Genomic DNA, 20,307 nt, shown 5'->3' with positions numbered 1-20,307 from the left:
TTTTAAAGAAAATTAGACATTATTAATGTCTTTAAATATGATCTGCAAAACTCTTATAGCACAGGGAAATGAATTTATTATAATTAATAAAAACGGATACTTGCCCTTAAAAAAAGTATACATAATATTCATATTATTTGTTAATTTATGTACAATATGAATAATGTTAAGTTCAATAATAAATGTAAGTTTATACATGAGCTGAATTGTTAATTTGAACATAAGATTTTAATAAACCAAAAATATTATTTTTTTCTGCCATTAAGAAATAAATGGTTGATTACATATAACATAATATATATTTTAATAATTTATATAAACTAATCACATAAATGTAAGTTTCCAATTAAGGCATATTTCCTTTCATGATCTGCAATACCAGAAAATGGCAGACTGGCACTGGTAAATGCAAAAACATTGTTCACAATCACCAAGAGAATGACAAATAATTGAACAAACAAATTATTTTCTCCTCGCAATTAAGAAAAATCAGTTTCCTTCAGTCAATTCCAAAGATATTTGCAAAAAAAAAGAAAAAAAAGAAAAAAAGAAATGACATTAATACAGCTGAAATGCACACAAGAATATAAAACTGTTATCCAAAAATACATTTGTTTTGGTCAATCTATACAGCAATAATATAAATGTACAAGTAGTTGCAAAGCAGCACTCATCATCAACGTCATAAAGCTATTCAGGTTCACAATGTCTGTGTATCAGATGAACCTGTTTAGAAAGTCTGTTTCAGTACTGCATTCGTTTCCGGGCCATGTAAGCGTTCGTCACCTGACTCATAACGACCAGAGCGCACAGAACCGGGCAGAGGGCCGCCAGGTACCAGACGTACCCGCTCACACTGTCACTGAACCACGATGAGCACAGTCCGAGAAACAAGCTGACGCTGCCCAGCAGGAACGTGAGTAAACCGGAGGTGGCGTGGTAGCGCTTCAGTTTGGCCAGCGACCAGCCTTTGGCCAGTTTGGGATAGAGGAGGGGAAGCCCTCCGAGCGACTGCAGCCCGACGATACACACCGTTATCACACCGACCAACCCGTGCCACGACGTGAAGTGTGGCTTGTCGTTGAGGTTCTTGTTGTAAACGATGGCGCACAGGCCCGCAGTCGCGCAACACACGCACAGACACTGCAGGATCCAGTGCAGGCGGCCTTTAGTTTTGTGCTTCAACTTCCTGACGGGAGACGAGTAGGGGTTGAACAGCAGAACGGCTTCGGTCATGAAAAAGGAAAACTGGATGGGAGCAAGAAAATCTTGTGAGAGGATAGTATGGCGTGACAAAAAGCAAACTTAAAATGAATTTACATGCAAAACAATCAAGGTCTGTATGCACTCAGACACAGTGTCGGCCCAGATCCGGGCCACATCTGGTAAATGTGGCTCCCACCCGTTCCAGATGTGGGCCGACACTATGTTGCTGTCTGGGCTGTTACTCACACCAAGAGTCATCAGGAACGGATGCCATGAGAACAGACCTGTGAGCAAACAGAGAGCAGTGTTATTTATATACCACTATAGTATTTATTAATAATTGTATGTGCTTCTTTTATTTTCATTTGATTTTTTTAAATATATTCTATTTAGCTTATATCTAATTGTATTTCAGTTAGTTGCCAAGGCAACATTTCTAATAACCTTTACTCTAATATTTATATTTTATTGCAGCTTTGTTTCAATTACCAAATAAAACACGTTTTAATGATTTTAGTTAACAATAATACACTGACATACTAAACAAGACATTTATTTATTTAGATTTAGATTCCTCTGACATCATTTTAATGTTTGCTGTTTATTATTTTTTAGTTATATATTTAAAATGTTCATTACAAGTATTTTAGGTATTTTTATCTAAAATATACTACAAGCAAGTGAAAATATCAATATTGTATTTCATAATATTACAAAATATAGATGTATTTTTATAAAGGATTTATTTTTATTATATATATATATATATATATATATATATATATATATATATATATATATATATATATATATATATATAATAAATTAGAATGCATTTCAAAATGTCAATATTTTTTATCAATAGTATCAAACAACATATAAATTCACTACAGGAAGCGATCATTTTCTGACAGCACAGATCAGTGAGAGTCTGAGTGCGATCTTCACACTGGTGTTTATTGTACTCACTGGATCCAGGTTTGGCGAGGACCGTGATGAAGCCAGTGAACACAGCGCACAGCACATGAGTGGAGACTCCGCACACTATCCTGCTGTAGCGGTACAGCTTAGGCTCCGACTCGTGATGGACAGTCATATTGTACTCTACTGGGTCTCTCTCAAATCTATTCGATACAGCTACATACACAAACAACACACTGAGACTAAACTAACTCAACCCATTTGAAATGCTCGCAATCTCAACTCCGAACTCTGATCATTCAAGATTTCCGGTTACACACCAACATGCCATAATAAAAGTCTCATCTCGTCTCGAAGCAAAATCTGATTTGTCATAAAAATAAATATGATTTATATATTTTGAAAACCCACTACGATCAATTAAAATGAATCTTGTTTGCGCCAAAGTCTATTTTCTTCTCTAAATGATATAAATGACTTTTATTTTGACAATAATTGTAAATAATTTCTTCCAGATTGCCTCTGTTCTAGAAATCCCTGTGCTCATACTGACGTGGGATTTTGTTTACACGCATGCCTTTCCGTCTTTTAACCTGCAGGGATCACACTGGATTTTTTTTTCAGATTCCACAAATAAATAAATGCTTCACAGTTTATTGTTATCTGTGTCTGTGCAGAACTTATTTTGAAATATTTTTTTTCCTGTCCATAAATACTGAGATCAATGATGTTTTTAACTTTAAAAGTATGTTTGTTTGTTTTTTTGTATTTTTTATATTGTATTTTTAATATATATATATATATATATATATATATATATATATATATATATATATATATATATATATATATATATTTCCTTTTCACAATGACATTTTTATCTTTAAAAATAGTTTGTATTTTTGTATTTATATTTGGTTTGTTTAGGGAAATGTCATGAAATGACTCAGTTAATTGGGGAATTCGATGACCGTAACTAAATCAGACATTCACAAACAATTACTGTTTATTGTCCTCAATGCGGAGCAGGATTTCTTCGTGTCCTGTGACCTGCTCGTCCTGCTGGCCCTCATCCAGACTAAACGGAGGACAGAAACCTTCTTATCTCATCTGGGTCTTCCTAGACCTCCTTCCTGATGATACATACATCCGCTATCAGACCAAAGAGAGAGAGAGAGAGACTTCAATGTTAAATCAAGCTATGGAGCTCTGCCAACTCCCAGTTTGGAGCAAGTAAGTACGCACACTAGATTTCTATGCACTGAAAGCTTTGCAGGAAAATGGTATCTTCCATGTTCACTTTCATACGTTATTTATTAAACTTATGCATGATTCTATATAAATATTCTGAAGATTTATCAAAATAATGACTTAAATTTCAGTCTGCTCCCACACCTATAACTTTAGAAGACTTGAAATGTATATTATACAAGTTGTATGAACCACTTTGTTTGGAAAAGAACTACGTTAAGATTCTCGAGGAAAGATGACATATGTGGGCGAGTAGATAGGCTAATAATTTTGAGAGCGCTGTCCCTTTAAGAATGAGTTTAATTTTAAACGAGGTCATTGTAAATAGACCCGCAGGCGTGGGTTCAGAGTATAAAACCCGAGGGTCCACCAAATGATTCAGGAAATGATGTCTGCTCTGCCTTCGCCGCTCTCAAATAGGACAGATCGTGCTGGATTAAGCGTTAATCTGAGTCTGCGGCGCATGCGCACTAACGCGCTAGCGGTCGCGCTGTACAAGGTGCGCGTTCTGACTGAGGGGAAACTAATAATCGACCCGGTTTCGAGCTGCGACCGCGAATGACGCCAACAGTGAACCGAAAATATGAGGAGACATCTGTCTGCCAGAGGAGCATAATTTCCACTTTACTTTTGGCTGTAACCGAAGATGTTTTCTGTGTTTTACGCAATCACTTGCGTTATCTCCTCTCAAACACGCGATGCGCGCGCAGATTACGCGCTGTTTGAGACTTGAAGAGCGGATTTGAGGAAACTGAGCCGTTTACTGTCAGTCTGAGGCTCTTCTGGCGATACAAGTGTCTTGTTTTGGGTTTACGGTAGGTTGGTCTTTTTAAGCAGTTTCTACAAGAGGTTCAAATACAAGTAGGCTACAACTATAATCTGACACTATAACCATCAAATTATAGATGTATAGCCTACTTTCTGCAGTTTGTATGTTTTTTTTAATAATTCCACGTCAAATCAATGACGTCGAATTGCTAATCTAATCTGTGAGAGATTATTTTGTTCCGTGTTATGTGTTTGGAATGAATACTACTACATTTTTTTGTAATTTTAACCTAAATTTGTACGTTTTTTTTTTTAAATATGTATTTCTTATTATGTTTGTTATTTATTTTCTATAGGCCTATTGTATTATAATCTCTTGGTTTGTTTAATTTATGCATGTCTGATTCTGTGTAAATTCTTTAACTGGATTTGAAGTCTAGACATTTTGACATCTAATCTACTCTATTAATTAATTTATTCGTTTTAATTAAATTAATTAAATCGAACACTAATTAATTTAGTAATTATATATTTTATGCTTTTATTTAAAGATTTACATTTAAGAATGTATGTAGCCTATTTTACATTAATTGTTGCGATTTATTTGCTTAGTTAAATATTTGCGTTATTTACTCAGTTGTTCTACTCTATTCTACTTGTCCATTCTTTCTTAGTCTATATTATGCGCTTTTTATTTGCTTTGCTTTTGTGACCCAGTTTTACGCCTCTTTCTATTCTGGTTGGCTGTTCGGGCCTTTGGGCTTCTCAGGATTAGGACAGTAGCCAAAAGAGGTGCCCTACAACAAAAATGGTCCAAAAACACCCTTGAGTGAATTTTCCTCCTCACGCATACTGATCAGCCTCCATATAGATGTTGTCAAGTGGTTTTGTAAAGGACAGATTAGTTTGCACAAACCCGCTGGAATGTTAAAACCCCATAATTTCCTGTCTGTGGACTTTCTGTCGTCTGATGTTTAAAGAAGCTTTTACCCTATACAGACTAAATATTTAATTCTGTTCAACAAATATCAAGGGTCTCTCTTTTATTAAAACTAAATATGCGTAATATACAAAAAAAAAGTAATTATAATGGATTTATGTTATTAAAATAGATTTATAATATATAATATTTATATTAATGTATTATTATTATAATATATAATATATTATACTGTATATAGGCCTATATATCATTTTATATTATTTATATATAATGATAGTAAAACAAATGAATGGAGTCCTTTGAAGATCAGAGAGATTATAACTGTCCACATTTATCTCACAATATATCGTAATCTAATCTAATCTCTGTTGTTCTTCCTCAGATTGAGCCAGATGCTGCTGAAAACTGAATCAAGAGGACATCTCGCTGAAAACATCATCTCTTTTGTATTAATATTGTACGATCGACAAAGTGATCCATGTTTGTTCTCAGCCTGGATGTGCAAACGCGTCAGAACCCGACGCGAAGTCCGTCGACCTGGTACGGAGTAAACCGGGTCGTTTTGAAGTGATGCTTTTTAGCCTCCCACATCCCCAAGATGGCAAAATGTGAACTCATTGAATTACAGGACTTGACTCCGGACGACCGCATCGAGTTAGCGCCCCCTAGCGACCCTCCGCCCACTCTGGAGAGGTGGGGCAAAGAGAAGGTGGTGCGGATGGTGGGCGAGCGCGTGCGTCTGGAGGACCCCGATTGGCCGACGTGTAAACCCGGACGGGGTCACGACTTCCAGCCCTGCAGCCAGACGCAGCTCAGCTGGTGCGACCTCTGCGGGGAGTTCATATGGGGCCTGTACAGGCAGAGTCTCCGCTGCACACGTGAGTCCTTTACCCAGATAATCCAGAACATTTCCACAGGGATATTTGTCTTCTGCTGTGTAAATGTTTCTGTCAAGACAATCTGGCCCTCAGTGACTGAAAGCAAATAGGAAAAGGAAGTTTAGGTACAGTGTCTTCTGTTGGATAGAGATTGTGTGGGTGCGTGTTTGTTACGAAATTTAAGAATTCATATGGACAATATGGACAGTAATTCATAAGCAAATAAATAACACAACAGAATAGAATAGAATAGAATAACCTTATACAAATTAGATTTAGGCAAATAATGCAAATGGAATAAACATAAATGTTCTTAAATAAATGTAAAACTTTGAGTAAAAGCATAAGTAAATTAATTTGAAAAAAAATTGATTGATTTAATTTAGGTCAAATTAATAAATTGGGTAATAGCATACAGATTAGATGTTAAAATAGAACCGAATAGAGTACAATATAGAAAATGAAGAACATGAATAACAGAGCAACAACATTTAATGCATAACTGCTTAATTACATAAATAAATGCCTAAACCAGCCAGAACACATTGGCAAATCCCTGGCAACCTTCCAGAATATCTTGTAACAGCGAGATTTGCAAGTTCAACCCACATTTTTGTCATATAAATTAAAAATATCGTTTCTCTTTGCCAAAAACATCACTTTAAAATGTACCAGCATGTTTTTACACTTGGTAAAGCTTTTAAAGTGGCTTAGTCAAACAGACCACAGATGAATGATTTATTCATCAAATGACCCAGAACCACCATTACCACCAGGTGGCGCTGTAGACTCATGCATGAGCAACGCTTGACCCCTCTGTCATGAGTTTCCACTAAAATCAGACAAATGCTCTGTTAAACTGTAGTGCTCAGAACTATATTTAACTCTAGAAACAAAAACTGGATGTGTGGTTTTGGTTTCTGAAGGAATGTTTGTGTCTCTTCAGACTGTAATTACACTTGTCACTACCGCTGTCAACCCTTCATTCAGCTGGACTGCAGCTCCGACTGTGACGCCATCCGTGAACAAACGAACTACTGCGAGGACACGATCGAGACGGACACCAATGTGGTGAGAGAACGACTGCTAGAGAGCACACGTCACCTGTAAATGACGTAAATAAGAGGGGAAGTTGTTTATGTATGTGCTAGTCATGGACGCTTTCGCCATTTCTGCCACATAAGAAAACAAGCATGCTCTGGTAAGTCATTATGACAAAAAGTTGCAATTTTTAAGAATAGAAATGATGACTTTGTCACAATTATAACATTAATCAAAATCATGAGATAAAAAGTCGAAATTATGACTAAATCATACGTTGAAATGATGACATAGAAAGTCATAATAATGAGATAAAACGTTGAAATTATGACTGTCACAATTATGACACAAGTCAAAATTAAGACTTAAAAAGTCATAATTATGAGATAAAAAGTCAAAATGATGACAAAAATTATAAGATAAGTCAAAATTTTGACAGAATCATAGGATAAAAGACACTCAATCGAAATGATGACTTTGTTACAATTGTAACATTAATTAAAATTATGGCTTAAAAAGTCATAATTATTATGACAGAAAATCATGAGATAAAAGGGTAAAATTATGACAGAAAATCATAAGAAATTTTGAAATTATGACAATTATTGGATAAAAAGTCGAAATTGTAAAAGATAAAAAGTAATTCCTGACATAAGGTAAAACTGACATACTAAATCAAAATTATGAGATAAAAAGTCAAAATTATGACAGAAAATCATAAGATACAAAGTCGAAATTATGACATACTAAATCATACGTTGAAATGATGACATAGAAGGTCATAAAACGTTGAAATTATGACTGCCACAATTATGACATAAGTCAAAATTAAGACTTTAAAAGTCATAATTATGAGATAAAAAGTCAAAATGATGACAAAAATTATAAGATAAGTCAAAATTTTGACAGAATCATAGGATAAAAGACACTAAATCGAAATGATGACTTTGTTACAATTGTAACATTAATCAAAATTATGGCTTAAAAAGTCATAATTATGACGGAAAATCATGAGATAAAAGGGTAAAATTATGACAGAAAATCATAAGAAATTTTGAAATTATGACAATTATTGGATAAAAAGTCGAAATTGTAAAAGATAAAAAGTAATTCCTGACATAAGGTAAAACTGACATACTAAATCAAAATTATGAGATAAAACCTTAAAATTATGACTTTGTCACAATTATGACATAACTTGAAATTATGACTTAGAAATTTATAATTATTAGATAAAAAGAATCACAATTTTGATTATTATCTTTTTATCTGTCATAATTTCGAGTATTTCGATAATTAATTTAGAGTTTCGAAAAGCTTTGTTTCCCCATCACTAGCATGTGCGCATAAATTCAACGTAAAACATAATTGAAGTAGGTCTGAGTCTCGGCTCGCCATATGCCACCAGTGCTGATTTTATTACGTCCTACACACGCAGAGTCACGCGCAATTTACGACAACCACACAATAAAGCAGCTGCTCGCTTTTGAACATTTCAAATGTGACAAATAAATGCGTTACTTTTAAAACATTCTGGACATTTATTGACCAGTGTAGAGTTGCATGGAAGGTTTTAGTTGATGATTTAAGATGGTAATCACGGTGATGATCTGCGAAGGACAGATCTGCCATTGGTTTCTCCATGTTAGTGAGTCTTTCTGGAGTGCTGATGTGAAAGTGTAATGGGGGAGGGTGGAGGAGGAGACAGCTGGAGAAATGAACTGATCACGCTTTACCTAATTACAAATGTGCAAATCATCTTAACCTCTCATTTGGCCTTGTAACATTTGCACGAAGGTCTTTCTACTTTTACATTTTTTTAATTACACATAAGACTTTACCCAGCGGCACCATATGAAACATTTACATATATATATATCCTCCTGAGACCCAGCGATTATTTTCTGTTCACTGTGTTATTTTCTGCACTTCTTTTCTTTAATTCTAAATTATTTTGTTTCTTGGTAATATTGGAAATAATGATGATAATAATAATAATAATAATCATTATAATTATTCTGATTTAATATACATTTGTACAAATAAACGTATACTGTTATTTACTAATATAAATATACAATTTAAAATAAATGTTATGTTTTATAATAACAAACATTGCATATTATTATGTCATTTTTAAAGCAATTATTATATAATTATATTTAGATGTAATTATATTTTTCTTTGTCAACTGTAGTGATTTTTATCATACCAAATACTTGTATGCTAATTGGCAATACTTCAAATAATAATAATATTAAATATAAATATGTAGATAATAGTATAAATGTATTCAAAATATATTTATACAGTTATTTACTATTATAAATGTACCATTTAAAAGTATTGCATATGTAATTTTGACAATTATTGTATAATTATTTGTAGATGTGATTTATATTTACATTTATTTTAAATAAATATGTGTATAATTTTTAAAATTGTTATACCATTAAATGTATATATAATTATATTTTTTATAGTTAGAAATTGTATTGTATTGTATTGCTCTGCTGGGTCTCGGGGGGAGGGGCCAGGATTGAATGGAGGGAGGAGCTTACGTGCAGTAAATTCAATCCGTGGGGCGGAGCAAAGCGGAAGGGTGGGGTTTCAAATCACGCCTACTAACGGTTGCATTGCATCCCGGTTGCACGAGGTCGGTTAGTCAGACAGCCACATCACCCTCCTCACTCAGACACAGCGGAAGCTCTTGTACAGTCCTGGTCCGGTCGGTTTCGGTGAGATAATGACGGATTGTGAGTGGTTCGACATGACTTGGGGCAGCAGCGCGAGCAGCGGATACTGCAGCCAGAGCGACTCCGAGCACGAGCACGAGCTCGAGCAGTTCTACACCGCGCGCACCTCACTCAGAAAGACCAAAAAACGCAAAGACAAAGTAAGACAGTGATACATGATCATACAAAATACTATATTAAGCTTAAATGTATATTATTTTGGCGTTTTGGGTGGGCTTTGCTATTTTCACAGTCCATATGGAACTGGAGAAACTTAACTTACGGATATCTTCGGCTCGGTGTGCCAACAATGCATGTGCACAATCTGCGCATGCGTGGTTATTTTAAATGATGCTTGCATATACTTTCCAACTGTACAATTTAGTAATTTATTTTATTATTAAAAATCGTAACATCATTTATTTTAATTATTCATTATTTTTAAAATATTTATTGTATTTGTTATATTTTAGATTTAGTTAATTGTATGTGTGTGTGTGTGTGGGATGGGGGGGGAAGTGTTTCCTCTTAAAATGATGTCATGCTGAGTAGCACTTAAGGTGATTAACAAATCAAAGCATCTGCAGTCTGTCCATGTCTCATTACATAGCCCATGATCAGTGTAAAGACTCTTAATTAAAACTCCCATTACTATTTATGAAGCCAGCAATTTTATTTAAAGATAAAAGTGGACCAGAAACATATATTGCTTGCTTATTTATTTAGTAGTATTTTGTTTTACACACAAAAGAGATCCATAATGGACAAAATTGTACATTATTAGTGGACTCTGTCTTATGAATTTATAATTTGTAAATTAATTTTTAAAACATGCATTAATATTTAGATAAAAAGCAGGAATTATTATCTTAAATATTTAATAACTACTTAAATTAACCAGTTGATAAATATTTAATTCAGTTTATATGGTACTTTTTTAACAGTTCCGCAGATTTACAGAAAAAAGTAGAAAACTTGGGATGAGGCGGTCTCGAATGTAGGAAACACATTTTCCCACAAATTTGAGAGGAAATCTTACTTGTTGTGAAGTATTAGAGTTAATGGGGCAGACTGAAAATCTGTTCACTCCTTGCTCATTTGCATTTGAAGTCTACATGTGTGTATGAGTGAGTGTGGAACAATGTGTGTGTGTTAGTTCCCACTTCCTGTCGGCTATTTCTGGATGAGGGAGGAGGGTGTTTTCCTGTGGCCCGTGTCAGCCTGTGTTAGTTGTGGGTAAAGGCATCCAGCTGGATCTGAGTATTTGAATCTGTCTCAGACTGCATTTGCTGTGCTGTACGAACACAACCAGCTGATGTTGTTAAATATAGTTACTCAGTCACATAAAGTCAGGCGTTTTTTTTTTTTTTTTTGTCAAAGTACTTATAAATCTGATTCTTATTGGTTTGTATCTCAGGAAAACCCATAAAATCAGTGTTTAGGATGAACTATAAAGTTCTCATAAACCTAGGGATAGGTCAGCCAGTCTGAGTCGTTTGAGCTTTCTTTGCCTCCCTCTTGTGGTCACGTGATGCATTACACACTGTCCTGTCCTCTGTCCTGCAGGATGAGCCGGTCGACTGCAGGAAACAGGAGCTCTCTGTCACTGAAATACAACAGAAAGTGAAAGAATACAACGCTCAGGTCAACAGCAACCTCTTCATGGTTCTGGTAAGGAAACCTGTCGGTCTCCATTTATGTAAATTGAATCTATCAAATAGTTTTTTGCTGTTTTTAATTTTACAATTTAATATATTATCAAATTTATATATCTTAATGTATGTATACGTGTGTGTGTGTGTGTGTGTGTGTGTGTGTATATAGCTATATATATATATATATATGTGTGTGTGTGTATATGTATATATAAATATACAATTAAAAATAATCTATTCAGTTATTATTTATGAATTATTAATATTATTACACAGTATAAATGATATATATACATATATTTTTTATTGTTATTATATATCTATATATTTATTGCTGTTTACATGTATATCATAAAATCATAATAACATACTAGGGATGCTCATTTCGATTAATTTTCCCGACCAACAACCGCCGCTCGTTAAGCGATTAATAAACGTTAACTGATAAGATTATAATATTGAATTGCCATTAAATACAAATAAATATCTGTGACCCTTTAAAAAAATAAACAATTAATTTTTTTTATCAAAGGGTTTATTTTAACGTGCAAAGTGCAAACAGCAGCATACAGAACAGATCAACAACAGAACCTGGATTCAGTTTAAATTTTCACGCACCTGCAGCATTTCTGACAGTGAGAGAAAAACAGAATAAAATAATACAAATAAAAAACAAAATAGGCATACACTAAATATATTTTTGAAACTTAAATAATTAACAAATTAAGATGACAAAAAGAAAACACTGAATCCGTTTGAACAAAGCTTTCAAAAACCGGCAATTTTTTTTCCGTTAGACTAAGATTTTTCGTTAAATAAAAATAGGAGCCCTACCTCAACACCTCGTCTAATTTTTATTTTAAAAAAGCAACATATCAACGTGATGTGGGGTCAGTCTGGAGCGCAGCCTGTTGACAGTTAGACCCGCGGCAGAAAACACCCTCTCCGATGGGACGGATGTCCCGGGAATACACAGGTAACGTCTAGCTAGAGCCGTGTGTGGTTGCGTGTGTCGACGCGCTCCGTGAGAGTTAATAAATATAAGCTATATAGTATTTTATTTTTAAGCCATGCAGCAAACTAAAAAAAAGAAGCTTAAAAAAAAAACGTTTTAAACCGTTTAACTGATAGTATTAATCGGTCAATTTTTACCATGAGCATCCCTATAACATACACATTATATTATATATCTATAAATGTATTAGTGGTGCTTGCATTATAATTATAATAACACAACATAATAAATATTAGGGGTGTAAATCGGAGCCTACATGACGATTCGATACGATACCGATTTCTTAAGCCAACGATTCGATTATTTTCGATACTTCAGAATTCCCAGCGATACGATTCGATTCGATTCAATACGATTCAATACTAGATTTTTACATGATATCTATTAAGTTTCAAATAAATCAACAAAAATAATAAATAATTTGCCTTTTATTGAGAATACAGAATACAATTGCATGTAACAAAGAAATTGTTTTTCCACCTCCACAAATGAGACGAGTGTTGTTCATTATGTCACCTTGTTGAGGTAAATTGTAGTTTTCCTTGCTTTACCCCGGTCTTACAGTAAAAAAGATGACTGTGAAAAATAGTAGAATTAAATTAAATACATTTATGGTGAGATTACTACAATTTATTTAATTAAACGCATTTATGGTGAAATTACTACATTTTCATGTCAATCTGTGTTCATTTTGACCACGAAACATGTGCTGTCACTTTAATTCAGCGCGTGCAGCACAGCAGAAATAGACTCGGTGCGGAAACGATCTCTGCACTGATGTGCACCGCAACTGGAACGGATAAACGGACCGCAACCGCGTGCAGTGTGAAAGCTCTGACCTGTTAACATGGGTACTGAAAAAAATATGCACCGCATACGCACTGCAAACGGAGTATGTGTGAAACGGGCGCAATCAGACAAACGCTCCATCTGTTTTCCTGAAGCCAAAATACATCCACACCCATGACTTGACACCGACTGGAGTGTGTAACATTTCACTGTCATTTCCAGCTCGCTCTGACGGATCCATGTCAGACTCAACAATGTGTGTGAACATAGATAGACTGTGAAACGTAAGTAACGCGTGTGAAGCGGTGTGAAGAAGACAATAATGAGGTTAGCGCCACCCGCAGCTTAGTAGGTTGTACGCATATGTCGGAGCAAATGCTGAAAATAGACAGGCGGCAAAATAAACACATTAATCGATACTCTCGCGGACGCATCGATGCATCGAATCGTCGGCTGTATAATCGATGCATCGATACGAATCGATTAATATTTACACCACTAATAAATATAATGATATACATTATAATATTATTAATCTTTATGCTTATGAGAGGTGCTTGCATTATAGTAATTTTAATTGCACATATATATATTATTAAAATATTAAATTTATTTATATATTATTGTATTATATTTATTTGTGATACTTGCATTTGGACGAACCCCTAACCGTAACTATCGACTTCAATGTGATTCTCTTCTTGTCCTCGTCATCAGAACCGTGATGGATCGTACACTGGCTTCATAAAGGTCCAGTTTAAGCTGGCCCGGCCCGTGTCTCTCCCTCCTTCACGGAGCACGTCCTCCTCCTCGGGATGGGACTGCACTGAAGCACTGCAGCATCGCACCTCATTCTACCTGCCCAGAGACACAGTCAAACACCTGCACATCAGCTCCAGCACACGGGCCAGAGAGGTCATCGAAGCACTGCTGAAGAAGTTCACCGTGGTGGACAATCCGGCCAAGTTCTCTCTGTTCGAACGCAGCGAACGGCAGAATCAAGGTGGGGAGAACAACATACATACTTCATTTTAACACCTAACCTACATTAATTCTTATAATAAACAAAATATAAATTGAATGTAAGTATCAAAATTCCTATTTTTCTTTCTTTTTTCAGTGCACTTAAAGAAGATTGCGGATGATGAATGTCCGCTTTTCTTGCGTCTGTGTGCTGGACCCAACGAGAAAGTCCTCAGTTTAGTTCTTAAAGAGAATGAAACGGGAGAAGTGAATGTGAGTAAATGTACATGGTTATCTTTATCAGAAATAATAAAAAAATGTAAATATGCTAAATTATTTAAAAAGGTATATACAAATATATCAGGTACAAATTTTCACAATATTGTTGGCTTCTTCTCGCAGTGGGATGCGTTCAGTTTTCCCGAACTCCGGAACTTCTTGCGCATTCTGCAGCGGGAGGAGGAGGATCACGTCCGGCAGATCGTGCGGCGCTACGCCTCGGCTCGAGACAAGATGAAAGAGGCTATGAAGAACTTCAGTACGCCTGGCTGAAACAAGCTGCTTTTATACCTCAGAAACAAGAGAAAAGGAGAAGAAAACGTACTAAGTACGCAGCTTATTACTGTTTGAATCCAAAGAGTGTGTGGAAGAACCCTTTGAGACATGAGAGGGTTGTAAATGAAAGAGAAATGCAGTGAGAGAGAGAAAGAGAGGAGTAGCGTGTGTTTAAGCGTGACTGATGAGCGTGAGAGGAGTGTGACGTTACACTGGAAGAAATGCTGCGGTCGCAGCCGTAGATCCAGTTGTGGAGCAACGTCTTTCCAGTGTGAGCGACAGATTATTGGTCTGTGGTGATTGCATATATCAATGCAGATTAAAGAGTATTTTAATCACCATTTGAACTTGTAATAGGAAAAAATATATAATTTTAAAGGCTATATTAATATACCACCATTTAGTGATGCAATACTTGTGAGATATTGAAGGACCCATGTATATATTGGATATGTGTTGTCAATTTCTTTGAAATTAAATAAAGTAGAATATTTTTCCCCTTTAAAAATGACTGTTTTTGTTGTGTGCAAGAACCATTAAATGACAAAAACACATTTCATTGTTTGAAATATGTAATATGCATTATTTTGCATTTTATTATTATAAATAATTATATTTTATATACACAAGTAGCTTTTAAAGTTAAGTGAAAAGGAAAGCATTTAGTTTACAAAACAAAATGTTTTTAAATAACGTCCTCTATTTGATAGTTTACAATATGACCAACAACATGTAATTTAGACAATACAGATTTTTCTTTATTTGTGCCTGCATGTTTACTAAATTATATGCACAACCCTTTTTTAGTTATTTAGTCTACTTTTTGACAAAAATGCAAACCATGAATTATTTTTTTGTAATTTCATTTTGATTAATGACTTTATTCAAATAAAATAAAATAAAAATTATTGAAAAATTTAATTTAGTTTAGTAAAGACTTTTATTCTGTAAAAAATCAAACTTTTATTCTATCCATTCTCCTCACCGAAGCAGTTCTATGTATTTCCGGTTTTAGCAGGAGCGGCTGAGCGTGTGTCTTGATTCACTTTCTGATCTGCAGCGGTTCGTTTTTGACTTTACACACTCAATAAATCTGTTTAAACCCGCATTAATTCATATTATATCCGCTCCTCTGCTTCATTTAACATCAAGAGACTTTATTCAAGTAAGTGTCATCATTATAAATATGAATAATATTGTGTTATAGACACAAACGTTGTAGGACATTATGATGATGTTAGCCGTATTAGCACGAAAGCTATATCAATTTAGACAATTGGAAAATAAATAATTCAACTGAATGTTATTTATTAATAATAACACTGGTGGAAAATCTTTTTAGTGAATAAATATAATAAATTTGACTCTTGTTTTTGCTAATTTTTTGCTGTCAAACCCAATCTGTCTTGTTTTAAGATGCTACATGCTAATGCTGAGGTGAAAATCTCTGTTACGTAAAATATTGTTCAAAATGTCAAATTATTAAGAACGTGAAACATATTTTATATGGATTTTACTATAATGAAGTGTTTGACTTGGTGGGAAAGCACAGGTCACAGGTTTCCCATGTCATAAAAAGTAGCCATATTTTATTACACTGACATTATCAGCTTCAGGATGTCAATATTTAACAGTATGAGTCAAATAACAGTCTATTCTTTCTTCCTCCAGAGCTGTACGTCTGTCCCAAGTGTGACCCGAACAGGAGGAGAATGTTCTGCGGCCCATGATGGGTGGCAGCGGGTCTAAAGGTAAAGGGTACTGGCCGTTCTCTGGTTCGGTTGGTGGGGATGAACCTGCCAAAGACGGCCAAGAGCAGAGCCTGGCCAGGGTCCGGAGCATCCGAAATGCGACGCCTTTCGTGTTTACCAGGAGGAGGTAAATATAGCCACAGATCCTGGCATGCGACAGCATAACTGAACCGCTGTGCCAGTTACACTAAGAGAAGGGACTGTGTTCTGAAAAACACATTTTCTTGAGTTTCATTGCAGATTTCAAACGTAATGTTTTCAAAGTATTTGAGTCATTGGTGTCATTTAACCTTAAATGTACAGTCAATACGCTATATATACACGCATATTTGTTCATAGAATGCCAAAAGTGACCAATCAGAATCATATGGAAGCTTGTTTCCGCCACAGAATAAAAAATAAAAAAGGTAATTGCGACATTTTATCCCTCAGAATTGCGAGTTTATATCTTGCAATTCTTTTTAACAAAACTTTATAACACGCAATTGCGAGTTTATATCTGAATTCTGAGAAAAGAAGTCAGAATATAGGATATAAGCGAACAATTGCAAGAATAAGAGTAGAACTGTGAGATAAAAACGTCGTAATTACCTTTTTTATTCAGCGGGGGAAACAAGCTTCCATAGAATCAACTGTTCCATTCACACAGAATGTTTTCTTTTAAAAACACAAGGTGCAGGGTATTGAAATGAAAAAAGAACATCTAGAGCCGCCCGTGACATCATCTTTTTACGTGCAAGACTCTGTAAAAGACGCAAGACGTGGTTAATCACGTCTATCTAGTGAATGTTTGCATAGAGAAACAATGGAAAAGCAGCACAGCGGAACTCAAAAATGCTTTCTTCGTAAACGGCCCCTTAAGGCTCGTTCACACCAAGAACGATAACTATAAAGTTTTAATAATCGTTCTAATTCTATGAGAATAGGAAGTCTACACCGCAACTAAAACGATAACGGCACAGAGACACAACAAAACTGCTGAGCGCGCTTGTAATACGCAGAACTTATCGTGCGTTGGTGTGGATGCTAATATAATTATCGTTATACTGTAGTTCCCGTTCTTGGTGTGACTTTGTAAGAATATTTTGATTGTTGCACATGTATGTTGTTTTTTTACATTTGTATTCATGTTGTGAAGCTCTTTGTACTACGATGAGGACGGCGACCTGGCCCACGAGTTTTACGAAGAAACGGTAGTAACGAAAAACGGCCGAAAGAAAGCCAAACTAAAACGAATCCACAAGAATCTCATACCTCAGGTTAGTCAGCACAGGAATGTTTTGCTAACATTTTCTACATGTTTTCATTATATTGAATTATAATAAGTCTTTGAATATTCATGATTACTAGAACATTAATATTGGGAATTTTTCCGTAGGGAGTCGTCAAGTTGGATCACCCTCGTATCCACGTCGATTTTCCGGTCGTCATCTGTGAAGCTTGATGTCGTCGGTGACCTCCTGTGAAGATTCCGTCCTCCCTCATTTTCCTCCCGACCGCTGGATCCCGGACACGCTTGCTGTGTTAGCGCCCCCGTGAGTTTGGGAGGGCTCGACGCGTGTATGTTGAATCCCGGCAAACGGGCCGCGAGATGCTCTGGCCGTCAGCCTGAGAAGAGGCTCAGGCCTGACAATGATGTCCTGACTTTTTCGTTTTCTTGTAATCCTCCACATGTACGTCTTGAAGACTATTATGGGCTGTATGGCCAAGACACTAAGTGTGGTTTGTATGAGTGAATGGCTGTTTGTTTGTTAGTATATGACCATAGAAATCGAGAATATTTAGCGATGTTTGACTTTTATCAGGAGCACATCATGAAGGACTCTGGAGAACCTTCTAGAACATTCAGTTTAGAATTCTGAAGATGTTCTAGAAGCCCTCAGAAAGATCAGGTTGCATTTGAACGCTTTAATCGACGGGCATTGTATAACAAGCAGAGCTTCGCAGATCGTCAGGATGCGATGTTCGTAGAGGTAATGCAGTTAGGGTTAGTACAAAATAAGCAAGTAAAACTACAGCCTGAATTTTGCATGTAGTTCATATAGACCTGATTCTGCTTTCTTTCCAGCCAGTAGGAGAGAATCAATGGCTGTTTACTGCGCTGTGATTTGTTTGTATGCTGATTGGATGATGGAATTGCTGCCGCTCCTTGATTGGTCGGTTGAGGCACTGACTGACTCAGTGCTGCCAGTCATTGTGAGAAGCCCTGCCCCCTCTCACTGTTCTGGCAGTCTTTATTTATTACAGTTGAAATGACCAGATGGCATTAAAGAAAATACCACGTATAAATGCATATCAAACTGTGTTTGTCTGTTAATTCAATATTAAAACTGAATATTTAGTGGGACACTGAACTGATTTTATCCATGTGGATTTGATTGAAAATGATGGCTATGATTTTTTTTTGTTCAACATGATCTTCTAAATTGATATATCATTAATATATTCATTGTCTAAAAAATAGTTTTATGATTTATTTCTTCTGTTGAATATTCCAAAAAATGCGATGCACAGGAAGTGACATCAGTTGGACCGTTCTGCAGCATGACGTAATGGTAAGTAAAGCTCATTCCATTTAAAAAACTTTTTTTTTAACACATCGCATTGTTGAACGTATTTGTTGAGACTGACCATTCAGCCCTGTTACTGAAGTTATTGCAAGATAACTTTTTTTTTTTTGCCCATAACTACAAACCAACATTTGATTTTATTATATAAAAAACAAAACAAATGAATAACATTTTAAAAATAAAAATAGCTAATTAGGTTGCAGGTTTTGCATTAATTTTGTACATTTAAATCTGAATTAAAGGGTTAGTTCACCCAAAAATGAAAATTACCCCATGATTTACTCACCCTCAAGTCATTCTAGGTGTATATGACATTCTTCTTTCAGACAAATACAATCGGAGTTATATTAAAAAATTTCCTGGCTCTTCCAAGCTTTATAATGGCAGTGAATGGTTGTTTCTGTTTTGAAGTTCATCAAAGTGCATCTATCCATGATAAAAGTGCATCTATCCATGATAAAAGTGCTCCACACGGCCCTGCAGGGGTTAATAAAGGCCTTCTGAAGTGAAGCGATGCGTTCATGTAAGAAAAATATCCATAATTAAAACTTTATCGACAAAAATTACTAGCTTCCGGCAGACGGCCATACGCATACTACGCAAGTCGACTTGCGCCACATGAGTAAAGGTCCTTGCACACTGAGTCCGAAATTCATGTCAGAAATTTTCGCACGTTAAAAAATAAATACGACCATTTTGTCAATCACGTTTACACACTGCCTCCGGAACTTTCATCCGTCATAAAAAATTTTGATTTTATGCATTTTTCGCATCCTTAGCAAGCATTTTGAATGGTGTTTTGACAATTCAGAGCCACCGAATGACAAATACAAAAAAACGCATACAAAACTTTCAGACTCGGTGTGCAAGGACCTTAACTCGTGACGCATATATGACGGAGGAGTATCGTAAGTTTAGACGCTTCTCGCAGTTCAAACAAACAGGGCTGGGCAACAAACCCAAGCTCCTCCGACATTTCTCTTTAAAAATTGTCGTTTTAGATTTATAATTCACGAATAGTGTTTTGTTTTACTCTATCCTCTGCGCTTACACGTTCGTCATTACATCAGCTCAAGGGTCACTCTTCCACCGTAAATCGATGCGTACGGCCGCCTGCTGGAAGCTAGTTATTTTAGTCGCTAAAGTTTTAAATATGGATATTTTTCTTACACGAACGCAGCGCTTCACTTCAGAAGGCCTTTATTAACCCCTGCAGAACCGTGTGGAGCACTTTTATCATGGATAGATGCACTTTTATCATGGATA

At 35.5% G+C, this 20,307-nt stretch overlaps 3 protein-coding genes across 6 annotated transcripts; 2 read left to right on the top strand and 1 right to left on the bottom strand.

The window, feature by feature from the left end:
• Window positions 1-310: 310 nt before the first annotated feature.
• On the bottom strand, window positions 311-2,443 carry cyb561d2 (cytochrome b561 family, member D2). The gene is made up of 3 exons (XM_079890204.1): window positions 2,176-2,443; window positions 1,453-1,490; window positions 311-1,248 (listed from the first exon to the last, which is right to left on the bottom strand). The coding sequence occupies exons 1-3, from the start codon at window positions 2,300-2,302 to the stop codon at window positions 745-747; spliced, it is 669 nt and encodes a 222-aa protein (XP_079746330.1). The 5' UTR covers window positions 2,303-2,443; the 3' UTR covers window positions 311-744.
• A 748-nt stretch (window positions 2,444-3,191) lies between these two features.
• rassf1 (Ras association domain family member 1) lies at window positions 3,192-15,055 on the top strand. Of its 3 annotated transcripts, XM_079890203.1 has the most exons (8): window positions 3,748-4,193; window positions 5,472-5,629; window positions 5,718-5,967; window positions 6,914-7,038; window positions 11,310-11,414; window positions 13,920-14,205; window positions 14,323-14,438; window positions 14,568-15,055. In XM_079890203.1, the coding sequence occupies exons 3-8, from the start codon at window positions 5,808-5,810 to the stop codon at window positions 14,715-14,717; spliced, it is 942 nt and encodes a 313-aa protein (XP_079746329.1). In that variant the 5' UTR covers window positions 3,748-4,193; window positions 5,472-5,629; window positions 5,718-5,807; the 3' UTR covers window positions 14,718-15,055. The 3 variants fall into 3 exon arrangements, with proteins under 3 accessions (XP_079746328.1, XP_079746327.1, XP_079746329.1); XM_079890202.1 differs by lacking the exon at window positions 3,748-4,193 and adding an exon at window positions 3,192-3,360 and having other exon boundaries at window positions 5,472-5,967; XM_079890201.1 differs by having other exon boundaries at window positions 3,745-4,193; window positions 5,472-5,967.
• A 656-nt stretch (window positions 15,056-15,711) lies between these two features.
• Window positions 15,712-18,772, top strand: tusc2b (tumor suppressor 2, mitochondrial calcium regulator b). 2 transcript variants are annotated; one of them, XR_013823151.1, is made up of 5 exons: window positions 15,733-15,885; window positions 16,392-16,598; window positions 17,610-17,730; window positions 17,850-18,444; window positions 18,540-18,772. XR_013823151.1 is itself a non-coding variant. In XM_079890200.1 (4 exons), the coding sequence occupies exons 2-4, from the start codon at window positions 16,447-16,449 to the stop codon at window positions 17,913-17,915; spliced, it is 339 nt and encodes a 112-aa protein (XP_079746326.1). In that variant the 5' UTR covers window positions 15,712-15,885; window positions 16,392-16,446; the 3' UTR covers window positions 17,916-18,772. The 2 variants fall into 2 exon arrangements, 1 of the variants encoding a protein (XP_079746326.1); XM_079890200.1 differs by having other exon boundaries at window positions 15,712-15,885; window positions 17,850-18,772.
• Window positions 18,773-20,307: the final 1,535 nt, after the last annotated feature.

Source organism: Squalius cephalus, assembly GCF_949319135.1.
Source record: "Squalius cephalus genome assembly, chromosome: 13".
NCBI lineage: Eukaryota > Metazoa > Chordata > Actinopteri > Cypriniformes > Leuciscidae > Squalius > Squalius cephalus.
Note: the sequence above shows the minus strand (reverse complement) of the source record. Positions and strands in the feature narration are given on the sequence as shown.

Bases quoted from the DNA above. Each gene is read 5' to 3' on its own strand.
- cyb561d2 (XM_079890204.1), bottom strand. From the start codon at position 2,302: ATGACTGTCCATCACGAGTCGGAGCCTAAGCTGTACCGCTACAGCAGG. The intron at 1,491-2,175 runs GTGAGTACAATA...GTTTGCTCACAG, and splicing joins CCTCGCCAAACCTGGATCCA to GTCTGTTCTCATGGCATCCG. The intron at 1,249-1,452 runs GTGAGTAACAGC...GCTCCCATCCAG, and splicing joins CGTTCCTGATGACTCTTGGT to TTTTCCTTTTTCATGACCGA.
- rassf1 (XM_079890202.1), top strand. From the start codon at position 5,688: ATGGCAAAATGTGAACTCATTGAATTACAGGACTTGACTCCGGACGAC. The intron at 5,968-6,913 runs GTGAGTCCTTTA...GTGTCTCTTCAG, and splicing joins GCAGAGTCTCCGCTGCACAC to ACTGTAATTACACTTGTCAC. The intron at 14,439-14,567 runs GTGAGTAAATGT...TTCTTCTCGCAG, and splicing joins ATGAAACGGGAGAAGTGAAT to TGGGATGCGTTCAGTTTTCC.
- tusc2b (XM_079890200.1), top strand. From the start codon at position 16,447: ATGATGGGTGGCAGCGGGTCTAAAGGTAAAGGGTACTGGCCGTTCTCT. The intron at 16,599-17,609 runs GTAAATATAGCC...CATGTTGTGAAG, and splicing joins TTCGTGTTTACCAGGAGGAG to CTCTTTGTACTACGATGAGG. The intron at 17,731-17,849 runs GTTAGTCAGCAC...ATTTTTCCGTAG, and splicing joins ACAAGAATCTCATACCTCAG to GGAGTCGTCAAGTTGGATCA.